The sequence below is a fragment of the Cynocephalus volans genome, chromosome 11, assembly GCF_027409185.1.
Source record: "Cynocephalus volans isolate mCynVol1 chromosome 11, mCynVol1.pri, whole genome shotgun sequence".
NCBI lineage: Eukaryota > Metazoa > Chordata > Mammalia > Dermoptera > Cynocephalidae > Cynocephalus > Cynocephalus volans.
Genome location: NC_084470.1, coordinates 72,421,647 through 72,441,007, shown reverse-complemented (window position 1 = coordinate 72,441,007; position 19,361 = coordinate 72,421,647). Strand labels below are relative to the sequence as shown.

Genomic DNA, 19,361 nt, shown 5'->3' with positions numbered 1-19,361 from the left:
GACAAGATGGTCATGAGGGCCAGAAAACTTGCTCTTTTCTTCCTCCTCCCCTGGGAACCCCTCTTTCCTTGTCTTGGGTTGGGATTCTGACTCTGGAATTTATTACCTGGATGATTCTGGGCCATCATTTAGCCACTCAGCTCAGTTCCTGCAGCTGGAAGATGGGGCATTGTTAGTACTTCGTAAAGTCTAAGATGGCATGTGTGAAGCCAGCAGTTGATTAAGGCTTGTGGCTCTGACTCTTGCCCAGCACCCTCTCTGGGGGCCCTTGGGTGCCCATTACCATCTGCTGAGCTGCTCCACTGAGGCCAGGTGTCCTCAGGCAAGGCCCTACATGAATGCATGCCTTTGTGAGTTTGTCTCAAAGGTTCAGGCATTGATGTGTGTGTGTGTGTGTGTGTGTGTGTGTGTGTGTGTGTGTGTGTGTATGTGTGTGTGTGTGTGTGTAATTAAATCTCAGGAATACAGGAGATGGCCATAGAGGGGTGTGGGTCTTTGGGATATGACAACTTTCAGATCATAGCCTCAAGGAATTGTTGGTTAAACCATGGTCAGAGATTACAAGGATATTGGGCTTTGTTTTTTGTTAAGTCAGGTTTATTTCGGTATAATTTACATACAGTAAAAGTCACCCTGTTGAGTGTGCAATTCTAAGAGTTTGACAAACACAGGCAGTCATATAACCACCACTGCAATCAAGAAAGAGAACATTTCCAGGCCCCTTAAAAATTCCCTTGGGCTCTTTGTGGACAACCCCACTTGCTACCTATAGCCCTGGCAACCACTGATCTATTTTTGCCTTTTACAGAATGTCAGTGAAGCTTTTCTGACTTTTGAACCCAGGTCAGGTGATAATCTCTTTTAGTAGCCTATAGCCCTTATAATTAGACTGTAATATGCAATTGATCAGAAAATTGTTCAATACCCATCTCTTCTGCTAGACTCCTGCAAACATGTCTGAGGGAAGGGACTGTCTGGCCAGTTTATTACCCTATCCTCGGCAGTACCATCAAGTAGACACTCAACAAATATAATTTAATGAACAGGTGAATGAATAAGTGACTCAATGACTGTAAGAGTCTTTAGGTCTCTATTGGCTCAGCAAAAGTAACTTGGTATTTCATGGCATCAAATTTATCATATTGTAAAGTATGCAGAGACCGTATCATTCAAACATCTCTGAAAAGTATGTGTAAATTTTTGGAGTTATATTGGGTCTGAATATTAGCAATCAGAATCATCCTAGGCAATCCTAGATACATGATCAGTATAGTCAATTAATTAAAAATAAGATAAAAATATCTCTCATCATTTAACACTGTCTTTTGCCATTATTTTATCTAACCACATATTTAAAGCTGCTTATTTCATAATTTTTGCACTCCATATATCTTGTAGCAGATCTGACATGACAGTGATGCTTAAGAGCAAGATCATGAAGTCCTCAAAATCAAGCTTATTTTCTGTGTGCTCATCGAGTTCAGAAAGGATCTCTCTGTATTTTGGCTTAGTTTCTTGTCCCTGTGGGAATAAAGAACAAGTAAAAACCCTAGTTCATTGTGTAAATCTTAGGTTTACAGATAATAAGCAATAATAAATATATTATTAACAATAATACATCAAGTTGCTAGCAATGCTACCAGTCAAGCACTGTGTTAAATCTTTTCATGGGTTATCTCATTGATCATCCCCATTCTACAGATGCAGAATCCGAGACTCAGTGAGAATAAAGTAGCTTGTCCCAACCTGAGCAACTTTTGGTGTGGAGTCAAAAGGTTTGGATTTGCAGTCTTGTCTAGTCTATCTGATTCTGGAGCCCACGCTCTTCACTGCTAAGATATCCTGCCTTTCTTCAAACATGGATATTCTTATGTTTTCAGGTTTTCAAAATACAATCTCTTTTCTAGGGGAGGTATCCACTATGTTTTCACATGAGTCTTAAGATTACCCAAAAATTTAGAATAGAATATGCTAAAAGAAAATTTGTGCTTTGGAAGATTGTTCAGCATTTATTTTGATCATAAATCAAATCCAAGTTCATAATCCTCATAAACAGGCAGATGGAAGGAAAACATCTAAATAGTACCTCAATGGAGACACTTTCAGTTTCAAACCACAGCTTGTGAAATATCTTTCCAAATGACGTTAAAATTGCTAAGGCCATTTGATTCACTATTATACTAACCTATGTTTGCATTTAGGTCAACCCGAGATGCTCACCCATGTGCCGGCTGTAAAAAGCCCATCAGAACAAAGAGGAAGGCACTTTTGGAATGGTGGCACATTCCTTTTACAGGCTTAGACCCCTTCCTGTTCCTCTAGGCTTGTCCTCCTCAAGAGGTCGCCCTATCAGAGAGGGCCAAGGTAGTGCTCCACCCTTCCCTTCAAGAGAGCTGAATGCTATTTGGAAGGGGTCAGATTCTAAGACAGAGAAAGGTCTACTTTATTAGAGGAACAGAACACTATTTTCTCAAAGTTCACAGATGAATACAGGTCTGTCTTCTCTCTTTTTCTGCCTATTGGAAGAGCAAGGAGCTGACCCAGGTTCAAGCCTCCTGGGGGTATGGCCAGACATCTTCTTGTATCTTCTTAGCAGTGCCTTTAGGTGCTAGTTTTATTATATCTGACTGGCTGCACGATGTTAAGAGCCCCCAGATTACGGCTAGGCTATGGGAGGGAGATGTTCCCCTTAGGACCCAGGCCTCACCCAGAGGGTCCCGCTCAGATTACCAGAGCACTCCACACAGGGATTTAGGAGAAAGCCCAGTCAGGAATGAAGGGGACTCTGTGGCCTTTCCCATTGACTCACGTGCATGCTCCTGCCTTAGGGAATCTTGCGGAGCAGGGTGTTGGGTCAGGGCAGCGTCTGACATCACTCTACATGTGTGCTGAGTGAGGCGAGACTATCACCAGGGATACTGAGAATGCCCTGGGATGAGCTGTCCCCTTGGGTCCCTGAGATATGACTCTGTTCTCTAGTGCCTCTCATCTTGAGCAGAGGGCAGGGTTACACTGAGACCTGAGAATGTCTTTTGCTAGAGAGATCCAGAAATTGGCTGCATTTCTTGGGTGTAACCAACACTGAGGGCCCCAAGGCTAAAAGTGTCTTTCCCAGTGACTTTGTTTTTAACGTTTTTCCTCTGTTGATCTTAAAGGAGGGATAAGTTGCATCAAGATGACACATCACTAGGTCCTCACTTTCATGCTTGTCAAAAGCCCGTTGAGCATTTGTTAGGCCACCAGGTAACAGGCCCTTTTTTCTCTGGGATATGCCTTTTCTTTTTGCCTCTGATACAGGCAAATGTTAGAGGATTTATATTCATCCCCCCTTTGTATAAAGGCTCCCGCAAACTTTTTATCTCTTGTCAAATTGTGCCTGAAAAAATAACCTTAAAAAGTATTTTTCAAAAATGATACATATTTAATATAGAACATTTAGAAACATAGTTTTAAAAAGAATAAGCGTAAGCCTTTACTCTACTACCCAAGGATAGCTAACCTTATTAAAGTTCTTTCCAGTCATTTTTCTGAGTATCACACCGGATTCACACACACACACTCTCTTTTGAAATAATCCTAATCACAGGAAGTTGTACTCTTGACACAGCTTCCTCCAATGGGTGACGTCTTATGTAAATATAGTATACTAAAACCACATATGTATGTGCATATGTATATGTGAATATGTGTGTGTGTGTGTGTGTGTGTGTGTATATATATGTAGAATAGTCACCTTTTTAATATGTCAGAACACACACAGAACCTTTGAGATTGCCTTTATGCTTTTCTTGCTCTTCCTACCAATAAACATTGTTTGTTTAGGTTCGCATGAGGCCCTCTTACACATTTTTCCTAGGCCAGTATTTTACAAAGTATAAACACATATTGCTGGTAGAATGTAGTACAATTTTAGGTGATGTGAGAATAAACACTGAATAAGAATTAATAGTCATCTATTTTTTAACTATCTGCTTCCACTTTTACCCACTGAATTTAGATTTAGAATGAGATAAAGTCCCTTATTTAAGTATAGAGAAAACACACAAAAAAGTCGAAAGTAAATGATAATACAAGCCATAGGCAGATGTGGGAAAGATATTGAAGATGGTATTCAAATGACTGAAGTTTGAGAAATACATCTTAGGTGATCTCGGTTACTCCCTTAGGCCAGTGGTGTTGATATACTGCCAACTCTCATTTCTGTATTTTGAATACATATCTCTATTTTAGCCTCCCAACTTATATATCTTGTTGTTGTCTGAGTTTCTCCACTTGAATGTTTCATGGACATCTTAAAATAGGCACATACTAAGGAGACCCATCACCTCCTCCCCACCCCACCCCATCTCAAACCAGCTTATTCTCCAGTCTTTCTCTTCTCTGGGAAGGGGACCACTACTCATTTCTCCCCTAAATCAGAAACTGGGCATCATTGTTTGCTCCCCTGTCCTTCAACTCTCACAGCCAATCAATTTTCAGACTCTGTTCATCCCACCTTCCAGATGTCTCTCCTATTTGTCTGTTTCCCTTCATTTTCACCACTCTAGTCCAAACCATCTCCATCCTTTGTATGTATTGCTTCCCGTAGTTACTCTCCTCTTTCCTGTCCCACCACCACTCCCCTCCCAACCCCAGTCTGTTCTGTGGACTGCAGCTGGCGTCATTTCTTAAACCTGGACTTAGAACCATTTCTGGCTTCCTTTGTGCCCTCAGGCTATGCCTCCGTAAGCTCTGGCTTCTCCTCACCTACCCAGCATCATCTCCCACTGCTTCCTACTCTCTCCCCACAACCCCTGATTCTCACCAATCACTTACTGGCCTTCCAGGTCTCTGACCTGCCTCAGGGCCTTTGCATATGCCATTCCCTCTGCATGGAATGCCATCCTTCTCATCCCCCCTTGCCTAGCTAACTCCTGCTCACGCTTCAGATCTCAACCTTACCTTAATTTTCTGGGAGTTCTTCTTTGACTACCTGCCTTAACACAGTCCTTCTGTTTTACCATCTCACTATATGCTCTACTCTTTCATGTTCTATGAATAATTCTAAGTGCTTTTCCAGCATATTTTCTTACTCTTTTGGATTGTCAACTTCTTCATTGCATTAACTCCAGTGCTCAGCCCCTGGCATACTATAAGTGCTCAATAAGCATTTATCGAGTGAGACAACATGATGAGAGTCATGAGCTGGGGTTGACGGCTCTTTAAGCTAGTCGTTATGCTGTGTCCCCTCTTTCTTTGTGCATATTAATTCTCTTACCTCTGTAAAATTCCTAAATTGGGTTTGCAGCAGATTTTTGGCAGTAGCTTTTCCAAGTTTACCGTCAGGGTCAGAAAAGTTTCTGAAAATCAGAGCAGTGGTGGCGATGGCTTTTTCCAGATCTGAGCCCTTGCCCAGAGCTATGAGAAAAGAAATGTGCAACGAAATATTTTAGGTTAGAAAAAACTCTTCCTCAGACATGGGGCTATGTTTTCTAAGGGAAATGGGGAACAAGGTTGAAAGGTGTATGTCAGTTATTCAGCAAATATTTATGGTACACCTAATGTGCTAGGCTTAGTTGTTGGCATGAAAAATACCTCACTGAATAAAATCAAGTCCTGTTCTGGTGGAATTTATATTCTCTGTCAGACACAACATCACCTCATGTCAGTATGATGAAGGAGAATGACTTCCAGGACAAGCTCTTTGATATAATGACAGATAAGTGCTCTCCTTGACTCATGGACTCAAACACAGTGATCTCCCAGCTGGTTTCTCTGGTTTAAGATTTTTGAAAGAGCAGTGACAATTAATTTCTTTCCAGTTTATAATATCCAGTCAACACAGAGAAATATACAAGTTACCTTGAAGAAAATTCTTATGTTCTCTTAATCATCAGTACATCCCCTAGTACAGAACTTATCACATTTTACAGTTATTACATATTTAACTGTCTTTCTCCCCAACTAGAAAGCAATCTCCATAGGGCCAGGTATCCTACCTTTCTTTTTTTATCACTATATTCCCAGTGACCAGCACACATGTCTATTACATACATAGTAGGTGCTTATAAATGCTATTGAATGAATGAATAAATGAATAGTAAGAAAAGAAAAACAGAATCTCACAGCTTTCCACTTTTGCAGTTAATGTGCAACAATCATAGGTTCAAAGAATGATGTGACTTTTGTATTGAGTACTTACTATGTGCTTGGTACTCCGCTAGGGTACTCAGCACACAGAGGTGACAAAACCAGATGTGGTCTCCGCCCTCATATATCTTATGATCTAGTAATTAATAAATAATTATCAAGAGGATATATACATATACATATACATTTATTTTATATATATTTGGTAATTATTTATTTCTCCACATATATATAAAATATACATATCTGCAACTTGTGATATATAAGGCAAAGAAGGTTCAGAGACAGAAAAAAATTACAGAGTGGGTCTGGGAGAGAGGAAAACTACTTAGATAGGTGGCTGGAAGGTAACTCTGAATAGATTAATGTTTAAACTAAGATCAACAGGACGAGAAAGAACCAGCCATGTAAAAGGGTGGGGCTTAGGGTGGGATTAGGGCTTTGTTGAGTGTTTCAGGCTCAGGGAGCTGCACATGTGAAGGTTGAGGTCAGAAGGAGTCTGGCACATTGGAATTGCTGAAAGACAATTGTGGCTGGAGTCTGGAATCTGGAAGGATGTTTGATTAGGAAAGGTAGGCAGGGGCTAGATCATGCAGGGCTTATAGGCCATGTCAAAGAATCAGAGTTTTCTTCCAAGTGGGAAGAGAAGTTTTGAAGGGTTGTAAGCCTCTAATTTTTCCGTTAAAGGTGAAGGAGAGGCACAAGAGTTAGAGGAATGGGTGAAGGAAGGGAGGGTGTGGACCTTTTCAGTTTTTACTGTACCTCTGAGCAAGGCCCAGGCTAAATTTTGACATTACAATATTTGTGTATAGAAACATCTGCCAAAGTAGGTGGATTCTAGTCAATATGTTGGCATTTCTCCTTGTAGCATGAGGAATGTGTGCCCTCTCCATTCCCTGAGGCCATGTCACCCATTTAGCCCAAAGCTTATATCATTTGTGCTTTCTGGTCTCGCCCAGTGGGTGACCTTTCTCTTTGCCTCTCATCTACCTGCTCTAAACTTAAGCAAATCAAGAACATATGTGTAAGCCGCTATCTGGCTGGGACAGAAGGTTGGAGCTGTCATTTATTGAGCATCTATTATGTGCCAGATGCTTACATAAATTGTACGTTTAATTCACATAACAACCAAAGAAATTATTATACCATTTAACATTATTGTATTTTTTAACTTTTTATTTTGTAATAATTATGGATTCATAAGAAGTTTCAAAAAAGTGTACAAGGAGGTCCCCTGTGCCCTTTAGTAATTATCACCACAATCAATATACAGAACTGGACCATCAACGTAAGACTCCTTTGTATTACCAGTTTATAGCCACAGCCAATCCCTCTACCCACCACTGCCTCCCATCAGTAACCACGGGCAATCACTAATCTGTCTTCCATCTCTATAATTATGTTATTTCATGACTGTTAAAAAAATGCAATCATACAGTATGTTACCTCTGAGATTGGTTTTTTTTCATTCAGCATAATTCCCTTGATGTTCATGTTTTGTTTCTTTTTACTGCTGAGTAGTTCATGATATGAATCTACCACAGTTTGGTTAACCATTCACCATTGGACATACAGGTTTTTTACCAAGAGTACAATTGCTGGGTCATATAATATCTATTTTTTTTCTCTGTATGTTCATAAGAAACTATAAGCTGGTTTCCACAGTGGCCATACCATTCTACAGTCCCATCAGCAATGCATGAGTGATCCAGTTTTTCCCCACCCTTGCCAGCATTTGGTGTTGTCACCATTTTTTCTTTTAACCCTTTTGATAAGTGTATAGTAATATTTCAGTGTGGTTTTCATTTGTATTTCCTAATGGCTAATGTTGCTGAACATCTTTCCATGCATATACTTACCATCTGTACAATCCGGTCTTTTGCAGAAGAAAAGTCTTAAACTTTGATAAAGTCCAATTAATCAATTTTCCCCTTATAATAGATTTCGTCCTATACTTCTTTCTAAAAGTTTTGTAATTTTATGTTCTGCATTTAAGTCCATGATCCATTTTGAGTTAATTTTTATATAAGGTGTGAGACTTAGGTTGAAGTTTATATTTTTTAACCTGTGTATGACCAATTGCTTCATCATCAATTATTGAACATGTGATCCTTCCTTCATTAAATTGCTTTTGTACCTTTGTTAAAAATCACTTGGGCATATTTGTGTGGGTCTATTTCTGGGTACTCTATTCTATTCCACTGATCTATGTGTCTGTCCCTCTGCTCTTACCACACTGTCTTGATTACTGTAGCTATATTCTAAGCCTTAACATTGAAGAGAGTGATTCTTGTCACTTAATTTGTTTCCAAAATGGTTTTGTCTATTCTAGGGCCTTTCCATTTCTGTCTAAAATTTATTTATTTATTTTTAGAATAAGCTTGTCTGTCTACAAAAAACCTTGCTGAGATTTTGGTAGGTATTGTATTAAACCTATAGAGCAATTTGGGGAAAATTGATATCTTCCCTATGTTGAATCTTCTAATCCATGAATGCAGCATTTCTCCATCATTATACCATTTGATAGATGAAGGAGGGATATGATCTTGCTGAAGACACACTAATGTAAGTGGCAGAGCTTGAGTTTGAAATGTTGAGCACATAAGCCTCATGAAGACAGAGATTTGTTGCCTATTTTCTATTGAATCTTCAGCACTTAGAACAATGCCTAACACATAGTAAGTGCTTCACAAATATTTGTGGAATGAATGGCTGCAAGACATATGGCCTCAGCTTTCTGCTGTTTGACTTCCTCCTTGGTTTCTGATCCTCTGCCTTCTGCTGTCCTTTGACTGTGCTTTGTATTTTTGACTTTTGTCTGTTTGTCCACCTACCCTAGAACTTTAGCCTCAGAAAATTTCCCGCTTCTTTGGATTCTATTTTTAGCTCTTTTGCCCCCTACCCCATCTTTAGCTACCTCTTCCCTCCACCTCTGCCACATCCAGGAAACCCACACTTAGAACTGGAGATCTCCTCAATTGCCTAATATTTTCCTGTTAATCAAAACACAAGGAGACAGACATATTTCTTTTGGCTCATGGTCTGCCTTTTTGGGGGTATGTGTATTTGAGGTGGTGTTGGTCCTTTGCTTCAGACTGTTGGATTTTTATTTTTATTTTGGTTCCACAAGTAATGTTTTTTTTTTTTATTTTTAATTTTACAATGCACCATAGACATTTTTTCCTAGCAATGGATGAAATCTGATACTGAAACACAGAGTGTTGCAGTTGGGTCAAAAGGCTGCTGGTAACAGGAGAGACATCCAAAACAAAGTATTAGCATAAGGTTAAAGCATAGGGCCTGGCAAATGTCGGCCAGGGGTACTATACATAAGGAATGTCTTCAGTGTCCTTTCGTGGGGCCCTGTAGCCACCCCTGAATTCCCCTGGGCCCCTCAGGTAGAAGGGGTCTTGTAAATTTCTTTGCATCCACAGAAATGCCCCCAATTTCTGCTTGCTTTTTCTCTTGTCATCCTCCACCCTAGCCATCTTGTCAGATTCTCTTATCATATCCTCATTGCTGACATTCATGTCATGTATGGCCTCTTTATATTGCTTGAGGTACTGGGCCAGCCCCTTGTCAGTTTTTCTCTTGGTTTTCCCAGGTACATCATCCTCAGCTGGGCCCTTTTCTGCAGCCCTTCTTTCACTTTCTGGCTCCTTCCTGTTTTGCTTCTCCCTCCCTCTGACTCTCCTTTGTCATTTGCCTTTTCCTTACTCTGGCTTTTCCTTATCCTTTGGCATTCCCTCATCTTCCGTCTTTCCCTTGTTTTCTAACTTTTCCTTGTCTTCCAGAGTCTAAACTACTCTGGCTTTTCCTCATGCTGTGGCTGTTCTTCATTTTCCATCTTTCCTTGGTTTGAAGGCATTCCTTCCCTTTCATTGTATGGTTTTTCCATGTTGAGCTTTCCCCTGCTTTTCCTGGACTGCAGGGACTCTGGACAGGTTGTGCCTCCTTGTCAGGCCTCACAGAGTGCTGGGGACAACAGCAGTACAGACTTGAATGAAGATGGAGCAACAGTTAGGAGCCCAGAGACTGGAGCAGATGGCTCAGGACTGCAGGGAGAGAGACCGTTGGATTTTTAAATGATGGTCATCTTGAATTTAATGAGCTGAAGAATAAACTCTGTTTAGAAACAGTCCTATCTTTAAGAATCAAATTTCTTGGAGGAAACACATGAATTCCTTGGGAGGTAAATATTTCTTCTGTAAATTTGACCAGTTGATTTATTAATTAATAGTCAAGAGTAACTAGGTAGGGCTTTAGTATGAGCTGCTGTACTGGGCCTGAGACTTTTCTAGGAGGACAGTAGCCACTTGCTCTCTGCTGGGTGTGCCTCCTGCTGAGGAACGAGTGGATTTTGAGGCTGTGAGTGAGCTTGCGAATGATGATAGACACCTTCTTCGTTTACTATGTGCCAGGTGCCTTTCAAACATAATTTTGTTTAATGCTTAGTAAAACCCATACAGCTGGGTACTATTTTATCTATTGGAACTGACACATGGAGAGATCAAGAATCTAAAGGTCACATTGATGAAAAGGGGCAAAGGAAGCATTTGAAGGTCTGTTTGACTTCAAAGCCCATAGAGAGATTGGCTACTTTGGAACATCTCCTTGAAAGGCCCTCCCCAGTGGGTAGTTGTGGAATTGAGACATTTTCCAGCCCTCTGATGAAGTTCAGGTCTGACCTCACTGTGAATGAGAACTCCATCTGGACGAGGCAACGTCTCATCTTTCTCCTCCATCTCTCTTAAAAAACAGCATGAATTTCCCCCCAGACTATAAAATAGCATATGTTCATGGTAAAAACAGAACTAGAAAATATTACAAATAAAAGACAGCAAGGAGCTCTGATTATCCTACCAACACTTATGACATTTTTCAAGGCTTTTTAGTTTCCTGTTTTTGTTCTTAGTTTCCTATTTTCCCTTCATAAACCCAGCAGGTTGCTTCCTAACTCCACTGTCTGCCTCAGAGTTGTGAACTAGTATGTGACAGCATATTGTCAAGGGCTAAGTGTGATGAAAAACACGAGAGACTGCTGTTTGTCTCTTGGCACTTTTTATTGGCTCTCTTGCCTCTGGAGAGGTGATGGAGGAGAGGGCATTAAGCCAGGCCACTTCAGGTTGCCTCTTCTGCCATTCCCCAGCTCACTTTTTATGCATTAATAACTGTGTGTGGTTCCCTATACACTCTATACATCTAACGAGTACTTATTGGCAATATTCATTGCCAGGCCCTGTGCTAGTTCTGGGTATAGAGCAGTGGGTAACATCAAAAGAACAATCCCTGACTGTGTGGAGCTTGCGTTCTGGTGGACAATAGCAATGGGTGATTATAGAGCTCACACTCTATATGCCAGCCACTCCTACATGGGATGTACATGCGTGATTCGACTCCTGTGAGGTGGGTCCTAGTATCATCTCCACTGTATAGATGAAGAAACTGAGGCACAGAGAGGTTAAGTAGCTTGCCCAAGCTAACACAGCCAGTCTGGCTCCCCACCATCATGCACACCGCCCCTAGGTGTTGTTTTCAGGTTGTATACTCTGTAGGACTCTTTCCCAACCCCCCGGATGGAGCTACATGTCCCTCCTTTGTGCTCCTCTAGTTCCCTAAACATAATCTTTTCATGACCCTTACACTGAAACACTCGGTTTATCTGTCAAAACTATCCTTTACATCAGTGCTGCCCAAAAGAAATATAATGCGAGCCACAATCATAATTCAAAATTTTCTGGTAGCCACGTTAAAAAAATAAAAAGAAATAGCTAAAGTTAATTTTAATAATACATTTCATTTAACCTAGTATATTAATATTATTTCAATATGTAATCGATATAAACAAATTATTAAGATATTTTATACTTTTTTTTCTACTAAGTCTCTTAAATCGTATATATGTCTCAATTCGAATTAACCACATTTCAAGTGCTCAGGTACATGTGGCTGGTGACTACCATACTGAACAGCAGAGTGTACTGTATGTTTCCTGAGGGCAGTTATTGTATCTTGTTTATGTTTGTGTTCATTCCTAGTCCCTGGTGTGTTGTAGGCTTCAGTATATGTGTGTTGGACTGAGCTGATTTGGACTTCACAGTTCTCTGCTTTCTGCCTTCTCCCTTAGCCTGGAACATAGAACACTAAACATTAGGCACTTGATTTGGCAAGTTCCTAACACTTTAATGTCATAGAAACACCCCTCTCAATATAGCAAGGTGTCAGAATCACCACATTTTGGAACTGTTCCTAATATGTTATTTTTGCAAATAAAGAAGTGAAGACCTACAGGAAAGAAGTCATTTGCCCAAGCTCATGTAGGTAGTATATAGCAGAACTAAAAACTAGGTTCCTATTTTCTATTCTCTAGGCCAATAGTTTTCCCAGTACTCTAGTACTTCTCAAACTTTTCTACTGCAAAACTACCCTGGATGTTAGAGGTAAAAATGTACTTACTCCACATCCCTACTCCCCAGGTGATCAAGGGCCTAAGTAGCCAGCAGAGAAAATGTGGGTTTGTATTGACTTCTATTCCATGATCTATCCATGTCTGATTTAAATGAATAACATTGAAAATTACTTCCTGTTGAATAAAATATATTCTGGGAAGATGAGCCATGTTTATCCTGCGGTTTCTTAAGGCATGGGTATCAATGTGGCCCAATGGTCCAATTTAAGGAGTCTGGTGCTAGGAATGGTGTATATGTATGGGGGTGGTGGGCAGTGGGGGTGATAGGTTACAATCCCCCCTCAACCTCCCACAGGGAGAAGTTATATTAGAAATGTGATGGAACAATTCACAAAAGTATCGAAACTGTGTAAATTTTGAAACAGAACTCATAAGTCTGTTGTGTTGTGATAGTATAAAAATAATATTTTCATCAAGATGGAGATTTATTTAAATAAAAATATGAAGAATCTCTTCTGGAGAGATTGGCCAGCCATCTAGGAGGAGAAACAATTGAAAAGTAGTAATGTCCAGCTGCGCTTATTACTCTATAAGCATGTGAAACCACACATTTTGGAATAAAATAATAATCCAAGTATGGGAGTATTATATTATTTCCGTGGCAATGTTGTAAGTATAAGGACACCTTACTATTGCAATTGAATTCCGAGGATGAATATTTACACTTTGGGAGTTGGCCACACTGTGTTTTTTCACTCAATCACCAGGGGCAGCTGGGGGTCAGTTGCATCCTAAGTTCCACTTACGAAAATTCATGAGTCAGAGACTCAAGGCCCTCCTCTGGACATCCTGAGAATACTGCCCATGGAAAAGCAACTGAATATGGTGGCAAGGACACTGAGTTAGGAGTCAGGGGATCCATGAGCTTAGCTCTGCCTTTAATGGGCTAAGTTTAGGCAAGCTAATTCCCATCACTGGACCTTGGTTCCAAAATCTTTAAAAAGAACATCATGAATGTTTGATGATTTATCCACAAGTTCCATTGCATTTCTGGCATTCTTTGATGTCCTATTATTTTTAACTATTGATCTGCCATCATGGTAAAGGAGAAACATACATCTCAGTCACCTCATGCCTTACCTTTTATTGAAGTCAGTTGTTTCGATATTGAAATGCTGCCAACAAAATGAAAGAAACATGATTCTGGGAGTTTGGGTATTAATATCAGCATCTAAAGCAAAGCAATACAACGACTTAAAAATTATTATTTTTCAATAAATATTCACTGAGCGTTCTAGTATAACAGCCATCTGTCTACCAAAATCCTCCTTCTCCTTGCACATAATAAAGAAGTGCCTGACCATGGCTGGCCAGCTAGCCTACATGTCCCGGTCTTCCTTGCGGTTATGTGGCCATGTGACTAATTTCCTCTGAACGGATAAGGAGCAGAAGAGAAGTGAACACCTTCCATGTAAGGTCCTCTGTGCTCTTTCCTATTTCCAGCTGACTAAGAAGGAAACAACCAGGAAGACTTTGGAAGCCACAAGTTGAAGATGGTAGGGCATCCTTAGCCTCTGTTCCTACATGGATGCATGCAGTAAAACTACCATAGACCTGACCCCCACTCTGGACTGTTATGTGAAAAATAAAAAATAACCTCTTGTTCTGCAAAACTCTGAGACTTTGAAATTTATTTGTCCCACCTGCTTAGCCAACCTAAAAAAGTGGGTACTATGCTGGGGAGTGGGGATGTGTTAGTGAAGATAGAAACATGTTCCTGCCCTGTTGGGGTTTAGAACCTAGTGCAGAAGACAGATATTCAACAGGTAACTCAATAAACAGTAATGGCTGAGCACGTATAGAGGGCAGAGAAGGACTAACCTCATCTACAGTCAGGGTAATGGCATTTTGCCTGAGCCTAATGAATCAGCAGGCGGAGGAGGAGGAGGAGCGTTTCAAGCAGAGGGAACAGTTGTGCTGAGCCCTAAATAGAAGAAAGTGGCATGATTGAAGAACCAAAGGAAGGACAGTGTGCCTTGAACCCAGAGAAGGAAGGAGACAGTGGGGGAAGATGAGGCCTTGTGATGGATCCATTGTTATCCCAAGGGCAGTGGGGATTACATGATCAGATTTACATTTGGGCAAATTACTTCACCTGCTATATCAGGAGTAAATTGGAGAGGGGCCAGACTGGAGGCAGAAAGATGAATCTTCTCCCTTACAAACAGCAAATCAAAGTTTGCTTGATTTTTCAACCCCCAGTGGCTAGAGTGGTCTTCGAGAAAGCCAATAGGAATGATAGAACTTGGTTGTACCTTTGACAGCTCTTTAAAAAGAACTTTTGGGTTCAAGATCCGGTTATGGTATTAACTAGTTGAGGGATTGTCACCTTTGGGGGCTTCATCTTCATTTTTCTAGCTTGTAAAATTAGGAAGCTGGATTCTATGCTCTTAGAACTTTTATGGTCGATGCTATCTTGGACCCTATGGTCTATGCTATTTGGACCCTTTATGGTCTTGACTTTCTAAAACATCTGTGCCATTATCATCTCCTTCATAGGATGAAGGATGTGCCACCTTTGCCCTTGGCACACTGTGCACTTGCAACACGGCATGTGCTGTTTCCTATTGCCATGGTTGACTTCTATCTCCTCTATGAGTCTGAGAAGCCCTTGAGAGGCAAGAGCTGTGCAGGTTAGCCCATATCTCCCACCCCTGGCCTGGCAGAGTACCTAGCACTTGTTAGGTGTCCAGAAAATGTTTTTTGAAACTAAAGTCAGTTTTCCTAAATGGAATTACATGAGACAAAAAATTTTTCATTAATTACACCTAATTTTACACATTTTAACAATATGAAAAAATTTCTCTTTGTTGTGAAAAGTTAGAATATGCTATACAGTTAAAATTACCAATTTTGACTTGTAAATGTTTCTCAAGAGGCAAAGATAATTGTGTTAATTGCATCATCTTTTCAGTTTGTAGTCAAAGCTACAAGTTAATTCTCTTTGTTTTTATAATACCATTTAGATGGATTAGGGTGGGTATTAGTCACCAAACTTGCAGTTTCTCAGCTATCAAGATGTTGACATGAACTCTTTGGAAATACACCTATGAGCTTAAATAAAACTCAGTAAAGGAGAGTCAAATGCCACTAACCTTTTGGGCATTTTCCTAGGTGCTACTGTGGATGTTGGGGCTGCAGAAGGAATGGCCTCCCCTTCTGAATGGAGTGCCTGGTCCTGGATACTGTGCATACAGCCACCCATGCTCTGGTCTCCTGTTGTGTGTTGGCTCTTCCTAAGCAACAGTCACTTGCCCACTGTTACTATTGCTATTTACTCCATGACAACTATACAATGGCACTTTTAGAAGAACTTCCCCCCAGTGGTATTATATGTAGACATTAAATCATTCATGCATTCAACAAATATTTGAATCCCTACTGTGCACTAGGCACCATGCAAGGTGCTGGGACACAAAAGTGAGCAAAATCAGACATAGACCCTGATCTCAGGGAGTTTAGTGTGCATGACTGGTATTAATCAGGTAATCACACAAAAAGTCACACCTGTGAACAGTATGGTGCAAGTTGGGTGCCATAAAAGCGGCACCAGTCAAAGAAGCTAGTGAGGCATCTTCCAGGATGTTAAGCTTGAGAATGAGTAGGGTTATCTAGGGAGAAGGGCCAGGGCTTCATATTGTAGGAAGAAGGAATATCCTGTGCCAAGCTCTGTGGCAGGAGGGAGTGTAGTGATCAAAAGGGACTAGAAGAAAGCTGGTATAACTGGACCAAAGAGACCAAGGAGGAGTACGTCTCAAGGTGAGGCTGAGGAACAGGCACTGTGTCTATGCCAAGCTAGAACTGGTAGGCCACAGTAGAGAAGTTTTACTTTATGTCGAAAGAATGGGAAACCATTTGTGGGTTGTCAGCAAGGAGGTTAATGAAGTTAGGATTAGATTTTGGAAAGATCACCCCAGCTTCAATGGGAGTAGAGGTTTATAGAGGTGGGCAGAGTAAATGCAGGAAGACTAGTGGGGAGCATATTTCACTACTGGTAGTTTAGAATTCTTTCTATAAAAACTGGAGGATGTATCAACTCAGTCAAATGAGTCTGGTTCAGGGAAATCATTTTCAATAATTGCTTAAGTCACTGGTGAGTTGATGGACAAGCAGAGATAGAAATCTCAGGAAAAGCTTAGAAAAGTCATTATTCAGGCTGAAAATTGGCTTGAGAGACACTGCTACCCTATTGCTGCATCCCCGGTCACTGTTCCACCATCAGTATGACCCCATCACCCTCTTATCGCCTACTTCTCCTTTTGGATTTTCTTTTCTCTTCTTCCTCTACCTCTTCACTAATTTCCTCAGCATTTTTCATTCAAGTTTGGGATGGAAAAAAAGTTTGACTGGGAAAAAGTCTGACTGTGCCTATATTGGTTACTGTTGCCTGTATTGGTCAGAGTTTTAGTGCCAGACCACCTGACAGATTGTCAAGTACCCTGTGCAGTTCTCTCCCTGTGGGTCAGGGGATGACCCTGAGCCAGTCTCATTGCTCAAGTTAAAACCTGGAGCTGGTTTCCTCAGAAAGGGGTGCTAGGTGGGTTTCCCAGAAACTGGATTTTTAGCAACACTGGACTGTGCTGGGGAGCTGTTTGTAGTGATATAAGACTCTAGAATGGAAAGATCTGGGTCTGGATTCTGACTCTGCTGTTTACTAGCTGTGAGACCTAGGATAAGAACTTTTAAATGGCCAAGTCTACTTTCTCACCTGTAGAATTACTCTTCCCATGTACAGTTATTGTCTTGGCTGATGATGAAGCGCGCAGCCCATGGGGAGCAGTCAATCAATAATGGATAGAAAGAAGATGATGCTAGAGACGACTGTATCATTAGAGTCCCAGAAGGACACAGAATTGAACAGATGCTACCAGAGACATTCACGGAAGGATTACTGAGTGGGAAGTGGTAGGAAACTTATCATAGGTGTTGATGCATCCCAAGATTAGTAACAATGGGAAGCTGTTACCACCCTTAGTCCTGAAGGGGAAAGGAGAGAAAATAGTATTACTTAGCCAAGTGAGAACTGGATTCCTGGAGCAGGGACCACAGGACAGAGCTGTGGTTGGAGGGAGGCAGCAGGGAGTGAGTGGGGAAGAAGCACTGCAGGCACTCTGCATCCACGGGCTCCACATCCATAGATTCAACCAACCATGGATCGAAAACATTTGGAAAAAAATTGCATCTGTATTGCATGTGTGCAGGCTTTTTTCCTTGTTGTTATTCCCTAAACAATGCAGTACAGTATAACAACTATTTACATGACATTTACATTGTATAAAACATTATATGTAATCTAGAGATGGTTTAAAGTATACAGGAGGATGTGCATAGGTTATATGCAAATACTACACCATTTGATGGCTGGGACTTGAGCATCTGCAAACTTAAGTATCCAGGACGTCTTGGAACCAATCCCCCACAGATACCCAGGGACAACTACACCCTATGCTCCAGTCTCTAGCTTGTGCCTCCCACTGACTAAACCAATCAGGAAACCAGCAGCAAGAGAGCCTGGGAGATGAGGTCTGTAGGAATCAGCCTACTGGGGCATAGAGAAGGGCAGAGAATGGAATGGGAGGGAGGGGTGAACACATGGCAGCGTGATGGTGATGACGATGATGACGATGACAACAATGATAGAAGCAAAATACTGGGAATGTGTTCTTTGTTGATTGTTGTCTTCTTGTCAGGATTGAATTGCAGCTGGCATTAATTCAGAAAGATTAGCAGTTTTTACAGATAGTTCAGGTCATAATGCAACATTTTTTTCTGCACCAGAATTTCTTAATATCATGGAACATTTAGGATGTTTACATGCAGTATCAAACTACCTGGGGAGCATATTTAACAAAAAAAATCCCTCAGTTAACCTGGCCCACTGGCAATGTGAGGGCAGTACTTGACTGTACTGAGCAGGTATCAGTTTGGGGAGAGGAAATGTATGGATGGCAAGCAAAGGTTTGACAAATGACTCCATGTGGATTTATTGACAAGCACGCAAGCCCGCCTGCCTGAAGATCACAATAGTGGGGCTCTTATATGTTGGCTCAGCAGGCCTCAGGCAGTGCAAAATTAGCACAGTATTAATGGTGCTTGAGGTCTGTTAACTGTTGGAGTGAGAAAAAATGCCATTAGAGAGAAAAGTGTTTTTGCTAGGTTTGCTCTCACACTTGGATCTGCTGCTCTGCTTCCTGTTGAGCAAAAATTAAACAGCAAGTAGTAGGAGTGAGAGTCTAAGTGTCTTGCCTTTGATGGTTTGGCTTTTGTTTTCTTCCGGCGCTAAATTTTTTTATTGGGTGTTCGGGAAACTCAGCAACTTCATGATTGTGTTTTGGGAAATTATGCAAAAATTTTCACCTGTGTGCATTTTCCTGGCTGAAAGGATTACTAGATCCTCAAAGCGGCCTGTAAACATATGAGAACCATTGCTGTAGGCAAATGCCACCAGCTTGGTCATAATGCTGCCTTTTGAAGCCCCCCGCCCCCGTCAGCCTCAACCCAAGAGGGACACGGTGTGTAGACCCTTAATTTATCGGTCAGTTAATATGATTGTTAAAATTTATGCACTGAGTAACCGGTATTGTGCTAGGTGTTTAATAAATGCTTCTTTTATCCTCAACAACCACTAGAAATAAGAATTGTCATCATTTACAAATGATGAAATTGAAGTTTAAAGGGGTTAAATTACTTGTTCATAATCCTATGGCTAATAAATGGATGAGCTTAGATTCAAACCTAAGGTTGTGGGGTTTAGACTTAATGC

At 40.9% G+C, this 19,361-nt stretch overlaps 1 protein-coding gene and 1 pseudogene across 1 annotated transcript; both read right to left on the bottom strand.

Annotated features, from left to right (window-relative positions):
- Positions 1-1,362: 1,362 nt before the first annotated feature.
- On the bottom strand, positions 1,363-15,803 carry SNTN (sentan, cilia apical structure protein). Its single transcript, XM_063113509.1, has 4 exons — positions 15,694-15,803; positions 13,679-13,713; positions 5,258-5,397; positions 1,363-1,521 (listed from the first exon to the last, which is right to left on the bottom strand). Exons 1-4 carry the CDS (start codon positions 15,801-15,803, stop codon positions 1,363-1,365), a joined length of 444 nt encoding a protein of 147 aa, XP_062969579.1.
- Positions 9,453-10,110, bottom strand: LOC134391352 (transcription elongation factor A protein-like 4; annotated as a pseudogene).
- Positions 15,804-19,361: the final 3,558 nt, after the last annotated feature.

Coding starts and splice junctions, on each gene's coding strand:
- SNTN (XM_063113509.1), bottom strand. CDS start 15,803: ATGGGTGGCTGTATGCACAGTATCCAGGACCAGGCACTCCATTCAGAA. Junction 5,398..13,678: donor ACAACTGACTTCAATAAAAG/GTAAGGCATGAG, acceptor CTTTTCTCATAG/CTCTGGGCAAGGGCTCAGAT. Junction 1,522..5,257: donor AATTTAGGAATTTTACAGAG/GTAAGAGAATTA, acceptor TTATTCCCACAG/GGACAAGAAACTAAGCCAAA.